At 33.4% G+C, this 15087-nt stretch overlaps 1 protein-coding gene across 1 annotated transcript; it reads left to right on the top strand.

Moving 5' to 3' along the window:
* Positions 1-12499: 12499 nt before the first annotated feature.
* On the top strand, positions 12500-14382 carry LOC132739452 (uncharacterized). The gene is made up of 3 exons (XM_060727171.1): positions 12500-12813; positions 13416-13700; positions 13932-14382. The coding sequence occupies exons 2-3, from the start codon at positions 13439-13441 to the stop codon at positions 14177-14179; spliced, it is 510 nt and encodes a 169-aa protein (XP_060583154.1). The 5' UTR covers positions 12500-12813; positions 13416-13438; the 3' UTR covers positions 14180-14382.
* Positions 14383-15087: the final 705 nt, after the last annotated feature.

Below are 15087 nucleotides of genomic sequence, written 5' to 3'. Positions count from 1 at the left end.
GTAGAATATTATTTTTAGTAAAGACCTTGTATGCGAATGGATACTTTTAAGGAGAGTCGAAGCCCGTCACCCTTATTTCCATTTTTCTACATCTGTATACCTCCAAAATAGTATGATTGAATGTACAAACTCTCAAGAAATGATAATATTGTTTCCGTCCACAGTAGGACAAACATTTGTTTAATACTTTTTAAACAATAGATTAAGAGTATGTTTGACAATTATTACCTGATTTAAGTGATTATTTCTGAATGCAAAGTAACGTATCATAAAAGAAATAAGTTGTAAACAAAGCGTTTTCTGGATCTCATACAAAATATTAAATCACTATACATGGGCATTCCAGAATGCGACAGAAGCACTAGATCGTCCAAGCTATATAGTCAGTGATTATAGAAATAATTAAATGAATGATTTTTGTACAACTACACAAATATATTACTAAAAGTTTGCTCAAGATTGTTTTATCATGAGGTCATTTAACCACAATTCACAATTCCAAAAAATGGTTGTTACAAAAGATAAACCCATATACGGCATGGTAAATTTGTATGTTAACTTCACAGAGGAAGCCTGAGCAACAACAAATTAAAACTGTCTACACACAACCTGTGTACATTTTGTCATTGAGAAAGGTTTCACTTACTCTATTGTCAATCATATCTGACAGTTTCCTTTGTAAGTATAGCAGACCGACGGATAAGAAGTTATCTAAGAAAAATTGAAATGAAAAAGGGACATTGTAATTCTTCAAGCTGTGTCTTCACAGCGTTAAATTGCAAATATGGCGCGCTTTAGAGCACTTATCTCAAGGCTTACGTTTTCAAATGACTTGCAGAATGCTACCTGTGTGCGTTTAACTACACAAACCGTTAGCATGAAGCAGAGTTGGGATAACGATGACATTCAATACGCATCCAATCGACACGGCAGCATATTAAAAGTGATTTGTAATAGGCACGAAACCATGCATTTTATCCAAATTACGAGACTGGACTTCGCAGACACGTGTTTCAGCGTTTAGATCTGATGAGCGTGTTGCGTTGCAGAACATCTTTTTGATGGAGTTTCAGTGATGGCAAGGGCAGGGTTTAGAGTTCAGGGGTAAAATGTATCTTCGACGAGTTAATTCTTAGGGGCTGATTTCACACCACTTGTCCATGAATCCCATCAGGGACTTTGGATTCTTTCATGTACGAAAACTAGCTAGGTGAATGTAAGGCCTTATGACCTTAACATTTTTGTTGCGACGGTTAATCAAACCCCCAAAACAAACAACATTTAAATTGATGATAAAGCCCGCGCACATAGGATCCACATCACAAACCACTATTTTGAACATGCTAAAACTGTCCAAATGGGTTTGCCACAAAATCCCCTGACTTGAATTCCATGAAACATGCTTGGTAAATGTAACAAAACCAGTTCTTCCCGCCGAGTTCAAAAAAATCGTTTCCGGGGCTCTGGTAGGCTCTCATTAGAGGAATGGGGCCAGATCCCACAGCATAATCTCAGAAGGCTTCCCAGTAGCATGTGGCGGCGTTGTCAGGCTCTAATTAATACACAGTTTTAGAGTATCTAAAATGATGGATTTCTCGCCATCTACTAGTTAGGATGTCTTATTTACAGGGTAATTGTTTTCTTCCGTGTTCTTTTACCACGGTAATTCATCAATAAACACGTCAATATAAACATTTAACATTTGAAAGTTCAGTAGAAATATTTTGGTCATCAATGTGGAATCACTTAATTTTGAACTTGTGTTTATATTTATTTAACAAGGACACTGCAAAGCTCATAAATTATTGCGACATTAAAGACTTACAAGTGGAGAAACGTTTCCTTTAAATATAATATCATTTTTTACTGCCTATTGTCGTTCAAGGGCATACAATTCTCAATGTACCTCACAGACGGACTATGCAGAACAATAGAACTGTAGCAACTTTTTTGCTAGAAAGTCATCGTCGGCGTGTTAAGATTAAAAAAACCGAAGCAGTGCATGGTATATCCAAACGACGCATATTAAACGAAAAAATGGACGGAATGATTGTGTTAACCCATTTCTTGATTTCCAAGTTAGTCCTTATTTGACGTTTGGTGATATACGAGGGCTGTCAAAAGAATTCGTGCACTGCAGTTATTATCGTGAGAGTTATTGATAGAAAAACATGAATTATATATCACCTGAAGGGGAAATCTGAAGAAAAAGAAAAAAACATGTAACCGGCATGTAGTGCCAAAACGAATCCTCATACAGTTACCTTGGTAACGTAATACCCGCGCACGACAAGGAATTTGATTAATTCATTACTTTGATGCAACACGGTATTCTTTAAACACTACATATAAACGTTAAATTCAGGGAAAAGTGTGTGTACGTATTCCTTACGTCACTAGAAAATTTGACATCATTTGCCTTATTTTAACGGTTGTAAACAAACATTTGTGTGTGGTCGTCATTACTGTAATTACGTGAAAATATCAGTCGCTAAACGTCTGGAAATACGGACGCTCATTAAATTTTGTGCAAATATTGGTAAAACACCAACAGATACCTACAATGAACTTAAAAGGTCAAGCGGGGCAAGCTCGGTGTCACAAAGGCTGGTTTTTAAATGGCACAAACGCTCTGTAGAAGGGTGAGAGTCGATAGACGATGACAACTGGTCAGGCAGACGTCTGTCCGTAATGACGGCGCATGTGACGAGGGTTGTCCAACATATTCGTGCACTGGTTGAATATGTTACATGTACGTTGCATAAGAACAATAAAAACTACAAAATGCTTTGTATCAATCATTCCTCTATTGACAGTAAAACAAATTATAACATAAAAAACAAATGCCACTTTACAAGCAACAAAAAATTAATACAATTACAGTAATGAACTAACCCAATATTTTGTCGCGCACCGGTATTACGTTACTAAGGTAATTTAAACCCCAGTCACACTAGAGCTTAAGATTACTTGCGACCACCGGCGACTTGTAAAACTGACGATCATCAGCGATTGTCTGCGACCAAAACCATTTTTGCTCGAATAAATTTACTTCTGCGACTATCGTAAGACCAGTCATCATTGACAATCGCACGACAGGTCATAAGCAAACGTACGATGATCTCAAGATTGTGTGGGATTACTTACGACTACCAGTGACCTGTCATGCGATCACCTACAACTAGTCGTACGACCATCACACGATTACTAAAGACTACTCAAGATTATCAGTGACTAGTGGCAATTTGTAAAGACTGTCTTAAGGTTGTCGCACTTCTGAACGACCATCGTGCGATAGCCTAAGACCTTATAAGATCACTAGCGACCTGTTTGATCGCAAGGAGGTTTTTGTGCAAGCTCAAAAACCTCTCTACGACTGAAATTGGTCGTGGGACCTAAATAAGACTGTCAAAGATCACCGATGACCGTCGTAAGACGTTTCAAAGATTGTCCGCGACTAGAGGTCACTGGTGATCGTGAACTGGTCTTCACTGGTCGTAAGCTCTAATGTGACATTTATTTTCACGACACGCCGGTAACTCGGCTTTTTCTTTTGTTTTCTTATTTGAGAAAGATTTCCCATTCAAGTGATATATTATTCAATTGTTTTTATTAATAACTCTCACGACAATAACTGCAGTGCACGAATTTGTTGGACAACCCTCGTACATTTTATATGTTTTTCAGGTAAAATCAGTGTTTAACATTTATCAAACACATTCCTTCCTTCCAAAGATGAAAGCAATTATTTATCTACAGTATTTTTTGGAATAAAAATTGATATAAAAACATCGTAAACTAAGTTCAATTTTGTATTAATTTATTTGTACTCGTGAATAGAAGACATTACTTCACTTACAGATTTCCATTTGATCCTGATATATATTATACAATTATTGGTTATATCAAAGAAATTTATTCTGCAAAAATTAAAGTTATTGTCCAATGAGATGATACTAACAAATAAATGTTATAAAAGTCACATAAAATACGTTCAGTTTTGTATTTATATATTAACACATATCATCCCCGGTGAAAAGAAGGAATAACTTTATTAACAAATTTCCATTTGATCCTGATATATATTATACATTTTATGCAATTTTCCATGCTAGTAAAACATAATTCCTTCAAAGAACATCAAACGTTGCTGTTTTCTTTGAACACTTAAATAATTATATATTATGTTAATGAAACACATTATACTTTAAATAAAAACAAAGCAAAAAGACCCGATGATTTAATTTTATTGTATCTTTTCATTATCATTTCTAAAATTTTCTTCAATTCTTATTAATGTGATGCTGGAATAATATCCTTATAATATATGCTATGTCATTTGCTAAGGAATCAAATACCGGGAATTTCGATTTTTGGTAGGGTTGCACAGGTGCAAACCCGGGTTACAAAATGGTGAATGCCGGGCGGCGGATGGGCGGGCGGGTTTTCGGACGGGCGGGGAAAATATTTTCGTAACAGTTTTCTCAGCAACTACATATCACAGCCACTTGATATTTGGTATACAGCATTACCACGTGGTCCCATACTCTCGGATTCGAAATCAGGTTTGTAAAAGGTAGTTAAATTTTCAACATTAATGGTGAATGATAGGAAACAGTTTTCTCAGCAATTTCTTATCGCAACCTCTTGATATTTAGTATACAGCATTCATATGTAGTCCCATACCGTGGGATTTGATTTCAGGTCTGTCGCTGATCCACTTCCTGTTAACGGAAATTTTTAACATTAATGGTCAATGGTAAACATTTTTTGTAACATCACAGCCTCATGATATTTGGTATACAAATGCAACCCGACCTTTTCTGTCTTTGATCCATTTTTTCATGTTAGGAAACACTCAAATAGTTATTATAGGCTATTCACCTGTGAAGCTGAAAAGCCGTCATATTACCTTTGCATTGAAAGCGTATCATAAATCACAACCAGAGAGTTTAAACAAAGATATTCAACGTTGACGACTAAGATATTTCAACTGGAAAAAACCAGCATTGAAGCTTATTTTAGTTGACAAATCGTTATAGAAAGGTTCAAATCGGCAAATTAGGAATATAACAGGCACATTTGTGATTAAAGGTGACACGTATGATACGCTTCATTTTGATTATTTGTTTTTCAAATTGTAGAAAACGTTTCTGCAAATAGGCTTGCTAAGCATGATGTTGCAGAACCAATTTTATTTTTCTACGTTTCTTTGATCAAGAGTAGATAACTTTAATTTCTTACATTGTAGCTTATCGTTTATAATACATGTGGTTTACTACCAATACATCATGTAGTATTACAAATACAAACGGTCATATGTTGCAACATTTTTACTATCGGCATATGTATGTAAAGCGAAAAAGCTTTTGATACATTTGATATAAGAGGGGCGTAAGAATGAACAAAAAGTCACCCTGAAAATAATGATTGACTTGTTTTTTCTTAAGTTATCATTTAGGTGAGTTGTTGTTGTAAAAATACATTTTTTACTTGTTTTAAGCGTATCTTATTTTCAATTTTACTTAATGTAAGTCCCATATTTAACTCTGCCTGAAAGTTTGATAGGAAATGGTCGGTTACTTGCACTTAAAACTTTGTCTATGGATTTGCTCAACTGCAATATTTTGTTATCGTTTTATTATATGGTGCCGTTTTAATTGTTTTTGTAATTGTTTTTCCCTTCATTATATTTTCATTTATTGTATAAGATCTTTATTAACCATGTGTATGCTTGAATCAAAAGCGATTCATTTTCTGCGGTAAATGCGCAAACAAAATAGAGAATCTGTTCTTTTGTATAATACATATCAGAATAATAATAGTATTTGAAATTTAAATGGACGGAACTCAATGTTGTACGGCGACAGTTCATAATGACTCAATACAGCATGAATCATTTGTATCCATGGTTTTAAAGCAGGATAGAACGATCGCTTCTGAAACCCAACTAGAAAGCTTTCTTGTAAAATAAGAAATCAAGTACGTCACTTGCAACTGCATTTGAACTTACAGAGGTACTTATAAAAGCTAAGTTATTCGGCGTCGATGACCATGACGAGGCGACTAAGGAAATATCTGGGCAGTCAAAATATGATATGCTTTTTTACTTTGTGACATAGCAGTAAATTTGGTTTAAAAGTTATACATATGGTCAGATTTTATTGATGACTTTTCCCCTAAGATGGAATGTCCCCTTGTGGCTGAGGGGTTGCATTTTAGGGTCGATGGATCAGAATTCCAGCCACCGTATATCTGCGTAATCGTATGAAGCGACTAAATGTGTTCGAATTACTGGAGTCGCCTAGCTCTAGAAGATGGGGATTGTTTTGACCCCTGGTGTTGCTCAAAGTTTGTAACATCCGAGAGGTTATCCAGAGAGGTTATTCCTATTTCAGTGCCATATTACCTTAGTTTTATCCGTGCGCCGTCAAACCAAACATAACAAACCATCAATCCACAGGAAGACTTGCTAAGCATGATGGTGCAAAAACCAATATCAATAATCTTTTCTTATTGCCTTTGAACAATTAACCTAACTTCATTGGAATAGATAGCTGTCTTAAATTTCAAACGTAAATTGAATATTTTATCGTTTAAAATATTTGATGTTCATTTCTAATACATCATGATGTTATAACAAAAAAAGATCGAGCGCTCTTTTAATGTCACATACCTATGCATCGACTTCCGTATAAATAGCAAAAATCCTAAAGATACCTTTGCCATTGGAATAGTAGAATGAGAAAAGGCCGGCATTAGAATTTACGAAATTAGGCATTTTACATGGACGATTTCCTGAATTTAACATCAAGGTAAGTGGCTGGTTGTTTTATGGCATTTTATATGTTTTGCAGAAAGAAAGTGGAAATATAATATTTTGTATAACTTAGTGAATATTATTTGTTCTTGAAGTTCTATGGTTTTATTTTCATTTTGGAAAACAGCTATGCAACATTTTTCTGAACCCCTTTCGAAAAAGGCTGCTTTACTGTTTTACAAAATACAAACAAAACGTCAAGTGGATTAGTCTACAATGAGCACATTAAAAGTATTCAAATATAGAAAACAAAACAATAGAAATTTATCATTTGGTCATTCTTATAATTACAAAATGTTGGTAGAGTTCAAAATTGATTAAGTATGCAGAGATATATGGTGAATTATAATGTTTTGTTCTTGAACACTTAATTTTCTGCTATATATTTCTATGTAATATATATGGCGGCTGATTTGTGCCATTTCGTACTTTTGCTCCGCGGGGCGCTACTGAAAAAAGACGCAATACGACAAAATGGCAATTTCGTCTTACCTTCGCTCCATGGGGCGGAAGGCGAAAACATGATCACTTTGTCTAAATTTTGTTCTTTGAACTTTTCCTCTACTGTGCATCAGACAAAATCACGAAAATATGTTAAAATGCACACTCTGTCGAACTTTTGTGGTTTTATTGTCTTAACAACAATCAAGCAAATATATTTTAGTCATCAAAGTGAACAGATTGCTTTTGTAAGTTCTTTTTTAGTGCTTCCAAATGTTTTGACTGACAATATAAATTAATGACTTGAAAGAAAGAATATAATGAATAACGTACCAAAAAGTAAAGAATCTAAAAAAAAGTTCTTGTTTGCTAATTTCTATTTGTGTGTATGTGCATGCGTGTGCGTGAGTGTGCGTGCGCGCGTGCGTGTGTGTTTTTTTCCCAATTTTAGTTTCTGAAAGCAATCTATAAAATTACTGAAGAACATGTGAACTGGTAATCTGCCAATTTGTTGTAATATCATTAAAAACGTACTATTTGTACGTCTTAAAAGATGTTTAGTCTGGAAATGAAAAAGTAGAGAGAGTTAATTAAAGACAAAAGATTACTTAAGGAATGCTAACAAACTCAATTTAACTGGAGCGCTTAAAACTATGATTTAAACGACTGGAAAGAGTTCCATTGAAATTGACAGTATTGTTTGGACAGCCATAATTAATTATTTTTATTTTTAATTGATAATTTCTATTTTGATAGGATCAAAAGCTTCAAATTTGGATATTTTGACCGGTAAACAACCATTTTTGATGATGAACTGGAACAACACAACAACTCAGAATGCTGTTTATGACGAAGATGTACTTGCTACGGAAGCGAATATCCTTAATCTGACAACAAACACGCTTCTGGAATTTTACCCCCCATACAACCCGGCCGAGTTCGCAGCTTTCTTTGAGGAACTACGTTTCAAAGTTGCAGCTTTTCTTTGGCAACGGCTGAGCATTATGTTCGCAATTGTCAGCGTCATAGGAAATAGTTTCATCATTGCTGTATTTCTAGCAAGAAAAAGCAAATCGAACTTTTCAACTTCTTTATTCATCATGTCTCTTGCCCTCGCTGATTTGTTTTGTAGTGGTTATTTGGTAGATGGTTTCCTTGTTTCAAACGGTTTCATTTTTAGTTCGTATAGCAGCTTTGATTGTAAGTTCAGAAAATTCTTGCAAATACTTGGAAATGATGCTTCTCCTTTGACACTTACTTTGATATCTATAGAACGTTTATTTTCTGTAGTGGTGCCGCACAAAGTTAAAAACATATTTACAAGAAAAGTTGCGATAATTCTTGTACTTATTGTCTGGACTATTTCGTTAGCGACCACTTGTCTGTATGCCTATATTAACGTGTTTGTTATCACGCCGCATGGTCAACCTATGTGCGTCATTCCGCAGGTTCAAATGCGTGTTCCTTATCAGATTACAACAATTATCAATCAAATCGTAAAATTTGGTAGCTGGCTCATTAATGTCAGTTGCATGATTGTTATCACCCGAGCTTTGCTTCAGAACAGCTTTGCAAGTAGTGGTAAATCTGTAAAAACACCAATCAAGTCGGTAACATTGAGTTTGCTTACAGTAAATGTTGTTTATTTTTTATTTATGACACCTACTGTTATGAATGATGGTTATACAATGGCGTTTTCTGATGCAAGGATTACAATGTTTGAGTTCTATAACCTCTTGAATGTGAATAACATTCTGTCGTTCTTTTCTAACATTAACAACGTTTTGAATATTTTCATTTACTTTCTAATTGGTGCGAAATTTAGGGAATATAGTAAAGAGTTTTTACTTTCTTTCAAAATGTTTCGAATGTGTTGTCGTGGAAAGAAATAAGTATTATTTTGCGAAGCAATTTGTTGTTTTATATTCTCCTGCCTTTCGTATGTTGCCTTGTAAGGAATGTGCCTTATTGATTATTCTTTGTTGCTACTGTTTGTCGATGTGGGAGCTGCGTTCAACTAACATTTCGCTCACATATTCATTGTTTGTTGTACTATTTGTTGTAAGATTGTATTTCCTTTATATTCCTGGTTATAAAAATGTTGTTGTTTTTAACATAAAGGCGTACAGTGTGATAGTAGAAAAACCAGTTATTATGAAATACCCTTCTATGTAAAATAGAGAGAAATAAGAAGTTCTTACACGATTGTTAATAATTTTACTTGAGGACCATAAGCCGTTTTTCGTGGAATGGAACGAACGTGTACATTGAAGGTTCCATGATAACCGGCGAATGAACACATGTGAGCATGTTTCAAATTTCTGAATTCTACCATTTAATGTTAAATGTTGAATACCCTGTAAGCCGGTGCTACTGGGTGCGGAAAGTAACTTGCACTCACCAGTACGGTCCAAGAACAGGCTCAACCAAGCCGTGCCTTCAACATTTTCAATTTTGTCGTTTTGAATATTGTTAAGGGATTCTGTTTATGTCTAGTTTCGTTTGGTTTGATACATACGTTAAGCTAAAAGGTTCGAAATACTTTGTAACCTATACTTTATATATTCTGTTTGTCAGGCGGCAACATATTCACATCGCTTGCGTGTACGTGCATGCGACGACGGTCAAATACAGTGCAGTGTGCTTTGTAAAACTTTTGAAGTATTGTTTCATTATTAGTTTTTTGTTAAAAATGTTCTGTTCAGGTCTGTAATTTTATCTATTTATTTATTCAAATATTTATTTAACGAAGTTTTGAAGGATTTTGGTCTTCAATGATATTTTATTTTGTTTAATATATTGAAAAGGAAATATATGTAATTCAAAGTTATTTTAACTTACAATTAGAAAAACGAAAAACAATGGAGAGCAATTTGCATGGAACGACAAAATGGCACCAGTAAAGAACGCAGATCCGTTTTAGTTTTTGATTTTAAGTTTGATTTTGTAATAACAAATTATATGCCTCTTAACATTAAAACTTTACAAATTGCCTTTTTGTTTGATTAATATGTATCACGAGTAAAGTTTATAAAATTTAATAACACGTAGGTTTTTGGATAACAATAAAAATATCATACCAAGGAAATTATGGTACCGGAGGCCTCAGCCGAGGGTATTAGTATTTCAGGAGGGATGATATTTTTATTGTTACTCACAAACGTAAGTAGTATTTATTTATTAACCTGTGCAAATATTGTAGTGAATTTATCTTACTGTAACAAAATTGAACCAAGAGCAACACAATCTCAACTATCATTACCTGGCATGTTGCAAGTGTACATAAGAAGTTATTTTTCTTTTACTCTTTAAGGAAATGATGATATCTACCAGTCATAAACATAAACATGATATGTTTTATTACAAAATCTAAACACAAATCTATTTAATTATGATCTGTGAAATATAATCCTATCCAGAATCCTACATCTGTCTACAAAAAAGATTTATTCTAAAATATAATTATTCACACACAGTTACATCAGTTAAGAACGGATGCTTCTTTTTAGTCTATTCGGCCAAAAAGTATTAAAGGCACAAAAATCACACAGAAGCTGAATCGGGGAAAAATGGCGGCCATTTTATTTGTTAGAACATAAATCACGTGTCCAGATTTAATAAGTATAATAACAGTTGTAAAAAGATATTTGCCTTCTGATGTTTATATATTTTTCATATACTAGTTAATTTATCTGAATGTTTAGTTAATATTTGATTTTTGTCACTATATTTTTGTTCATTGAATTGCACAAGCTAATGTGAAAGCTTTATTTTGGGTAAAATGACCATTCCTTTAAGATTTAATTCAAATTCTTGAAATTTGATTAACACGTTGTTTATTGACATGTTGTTATATTTGTTTTTTTTTACATTTTACGATTATCCTATCTAATTTGCTTGTCTACACTTTACTTTTATTTTTTACATATATTTTTCGTCAACACCATTTTATTTGAACGTTGTCATTTGTGTTTAAAAAACATTTTGCTGTGCATTTATATATCTACTATTTAAATTTTAACGTCGTTTGTCAAATGTTAATTCAAGTTTGAAAATTGAAAATCAATTTGAATTAACACTGTTTGGATTCAAGCGCCCTTACGGCTTTTATGGCATACGTTTTATAATAAGAGTGATATAAAATCATGTAAAAGCTTATTTAAACAGCTTATATGAAAATTTTATTTAATAAGTTGACAACAAACTATATTCTTAAACGTTTCGTTTGGATTATCCATATGAATATATTGAATGAAAAATTGAAGTCCGAAGCACCTTTTATAACATTGCCTTTGCACATATATTTATCTTATTCGTTTTAGTGTTCTACAGTTGTAAGAAAAATAAATCTTTATCTTTATATTAGAGATATTGTTTTTTTATTATTTCACTCCAATACTTGCTAAAACTATTTCTTTTATACGTCAACATCCTCCTGCTATGTCAAATTGTATTTGATGCCAAATACATAGTAGAAAACGACATGAAAAGATATGGCAACGGAACATACAATCTCTAACTCATATTTTTCCTTCTTTTCATTACTTATTCACATATTAAATATTAACAAAATATTATTGCGGGGTAAATATTTCTTAAAATAAATAGAAAATTACTATTCTTTTTCACTATTTCACAACCTGCCACATAGCTTTTCCGAATGAAAAACAGAAAAAATTGAAGTAAATTGTTGTTCCAAAAACGACATAGTTGAAAAGAAACCAGGAAGCGCAAAAACACGAACATAAGATAAATAAGTGTCCTAACGAATATCGAGATATTTATGCTCTGAGATAAATAAAGGTTTAGTACTACCTTTATAAGTATCGATTGTTATTAAATTTATGTATACTAAATGTGATTATCATAATAATTATATGATTAATTTATGTTGACCAGTTCTTTCTAACTTTGTTATATCTGTTTTAATATTATCAGTGTAGCCGGGGCTTATATGTTTTCAACTTTTAATTAATATAAGGTAAATGTGCAATTGCAATGACGAAGATCACAATTTAACAGGTCAATATATACGAATGAGGAAATAATTTAGAAATTTTACCCAAAACTACTAGATTATAAACAAAAGACGATGAAAAATGGACTATAAATTATTTTGCAGACACATAACACATTATGAAGGCAAGATAAGGTTCAAAAGTACCTTTTTTGACGAGTGTTTGCTGATATATATATTCCCCAGGCGCTTTTAGCGCATCGGCACCGATGCGCTAAAATTTCAGAACAAGAAATCCCGATGCGCTTAAAATTATCATAGCGCTTTAAAAAATGACCGATATTCCTTTCTAATGTGTCTATAAGTTAACCCCAATTAGCCAAATAAACAAGCCAATATACATGTCCTGTGTAGATAATTACCCGAGGCGTTTACACAACCCGATACACTGATTGCCTTTAGACTGTGTGACGTCACAGACACCTGTCATCGATGTCTGCAAACGACTGTTGGTGCATTTTCAGGTGTTGTCAATTACCGTGTATTGAAATGGGTGCAATTTAACCGCGGCATGTGTGATATTTACATGTTTCAGGTAGGTGTTATATCTTTTATTGTTTTGATAATATAATTAGCATTAATTGACATGCGATATAACAGTTTGATATTTAGGGATGAATGGGTTAATTGTCTTGATATAAGTGAACTATGTTCAATTTCATCTTTCACTTTCTTATGATCGTTACGTCTAAGCAGTACTGTAGTATTAAGATTTCAAAAAATAATATGTCTAACATGAATAAGGGAAGCCTAGTTCACTATCAATCTTAAGAGTTTGTTTTTTTTGTGAGAAATGTCGTTGAAACTGTCTCAGGATCATTTTGCTTTTTAATTAATATATACATGATAATCGTATTTTACTTGGATTAAACTGCATAGATATTCAGAAATAAGTTTGGTTGATGGCTACTTTAACATTGAAAACATTTACGACTGTTCATTATCAACTTGCAACTGAGTGAAAACAACAACAAAAACTTTACATCAACAATCCCACTTAGCGACAGCCAATTGGTCATTTTCTTTCAATCCCACTTAGCGACAGCCAATTGGTCATTTTCTTTTTTAATTAAAAATATCTTGTAATCTGTTTCCGTTCACTGAATCCCCAAAATGAAAAATATATTAATTTTGCAGGCCCTCTTTAATCGAGCCTATTCATGCATGGACAGCTTTGTGAAGTGCAATCTACTGTCCTACCCTTAGCATTGGTTTGTCAGGACATACAGGAGCTGGCCAGGCACTTTAGTGTAGATATGGAGCAGTGCCGCAGCCACTGGCACCAGGTACGTGCCAGTCTAGAGGGGACTGATCAGTCAGCCGACCAGACCATGACCTGGATTACTGGCAACCTTTCTACCAGTCATCCAGCTCTTTATAGAATTGCTGCTGTGGGTCTCCTCCTCCCAACTTCTACTGCAGGTAATTATTATTAAATTCATTCATTCTTGAACATTAATGAAATTCCAATGACAGTTGCAAATATGTAACACTTTGCTAGAAGTTTTTCAACATTTCAAATATATTTTTTTTTACTTAGTTAAGTTTAAACATGCTGGAAGTTTTAAATTTTCATAAATTCACAGCAAACAAACAATATGAATAAAAGACATGAGGTTAACATAAATGATTACTTTCATTTATTAATTTCAGATTGTGAGCAAGGATTCAGCTGCCTGAAGAGAGTTAAGACTGAAAACAGGAATTGTCTCTCTATTGATGTTCTAAACTATCTTCTTGCCGTCTCCCTTCAAGGACACCCATTAGAATCTTTCAACTTTGAAAAGGCAGTCAAGGCATGGAAGGACAATAAACCTGATGTTAATGAAGAAAAAACAACTGAAATGTACTCATTTAAATTGGACACATACATACATATAAATGTTGATCACATGTTGTGAACTTGTGTTTATATATAATTGTTTATTTATTTGAATTGTTGGAAATGGAAAAAGTAAATAATAAAAATTAAGAAAATGTTTATCAAGTGAAAAGCTTTCATAATTTGTTTTAAAACAGCTCACAGCAGTATCTTGACACCTAAAATGGCAAAAATTTTCGACACGCGGTATGGGGGTCAAGACCCCCTCCCGCACCCACCCCGTCTGATTAAAAAAAATGTAGCGCTTAAAAATAGTCCTGGGGAATTCCCTGAGAACTCCTTCAGCTGTGTAACAGTTCAATCCCCATTACTTAGTTAAACTGGAAAAAGTGTTTGTTTCGTAACTTTCAGCAACTCTCACTCACTATTAAAAATAAGTCAAAAATATATTTCTTTCTCCAAAAACTATCTCGAAATCATTACATGACGCCGTACTATGAAATTATCATTATTTTTCAGTTGTAGTTTAAGCAAGAATGAATTAAAAGTGTTAAAAACAGAGATAATAAGATACTAAAAATAGACACCTATATAATAATACCTTTTTGATTGCGCCATACATAATGTAGAGTTTATAATTTTGCAATACCAAATCATTTTTTATTGCTTTTAAGTTAACGATGTTTTTTTTATAACTTCGTCTTTCTATGGAGGCAGAGACAGGCCGAGAGAATATAATGCAAATCATTTTTACATCGTCCAGAGAACACATCGATATTGGCCGATTTTTGTCTTTGCAACATTTTTTATTTTGGCTTCTTCAATCAACAACATGGACAAAGTTAACAGTCATAAGTCAAACAACTTATGTAATAGCGAATCTAAAAAATAAAAACAAAAATGAAGAGCTCGTAAAAGATACAAATGTTGCGTATGACAGTCATTAATTGATTCGTGTACCAGTTCTTTTAACACATTTGATCGTCA

Source organism: Ruditapes philippinarum, unplaced genomic scaffold, assembly GCF_026571515.1.
Source record: "Ruditapes philippinarum isolate M1 unplaced genomic scaffold, ASM2657151v2 ctg320_1_1_1_1, whole genome shotgun sequence".
In the NCBI taxonomy this organism is placed as follows: domain Eukaryota; kingdom Metazoa; phylum Mollusca; class Bivalvia; order Venerida; family Veneridae; genus Ruditapes; species Ruditapes philippinarum.
Note: the sequence above shows the minus strand (reverse complement) of the source record. Positions and strands in the feature narration are given on the sequence as shown.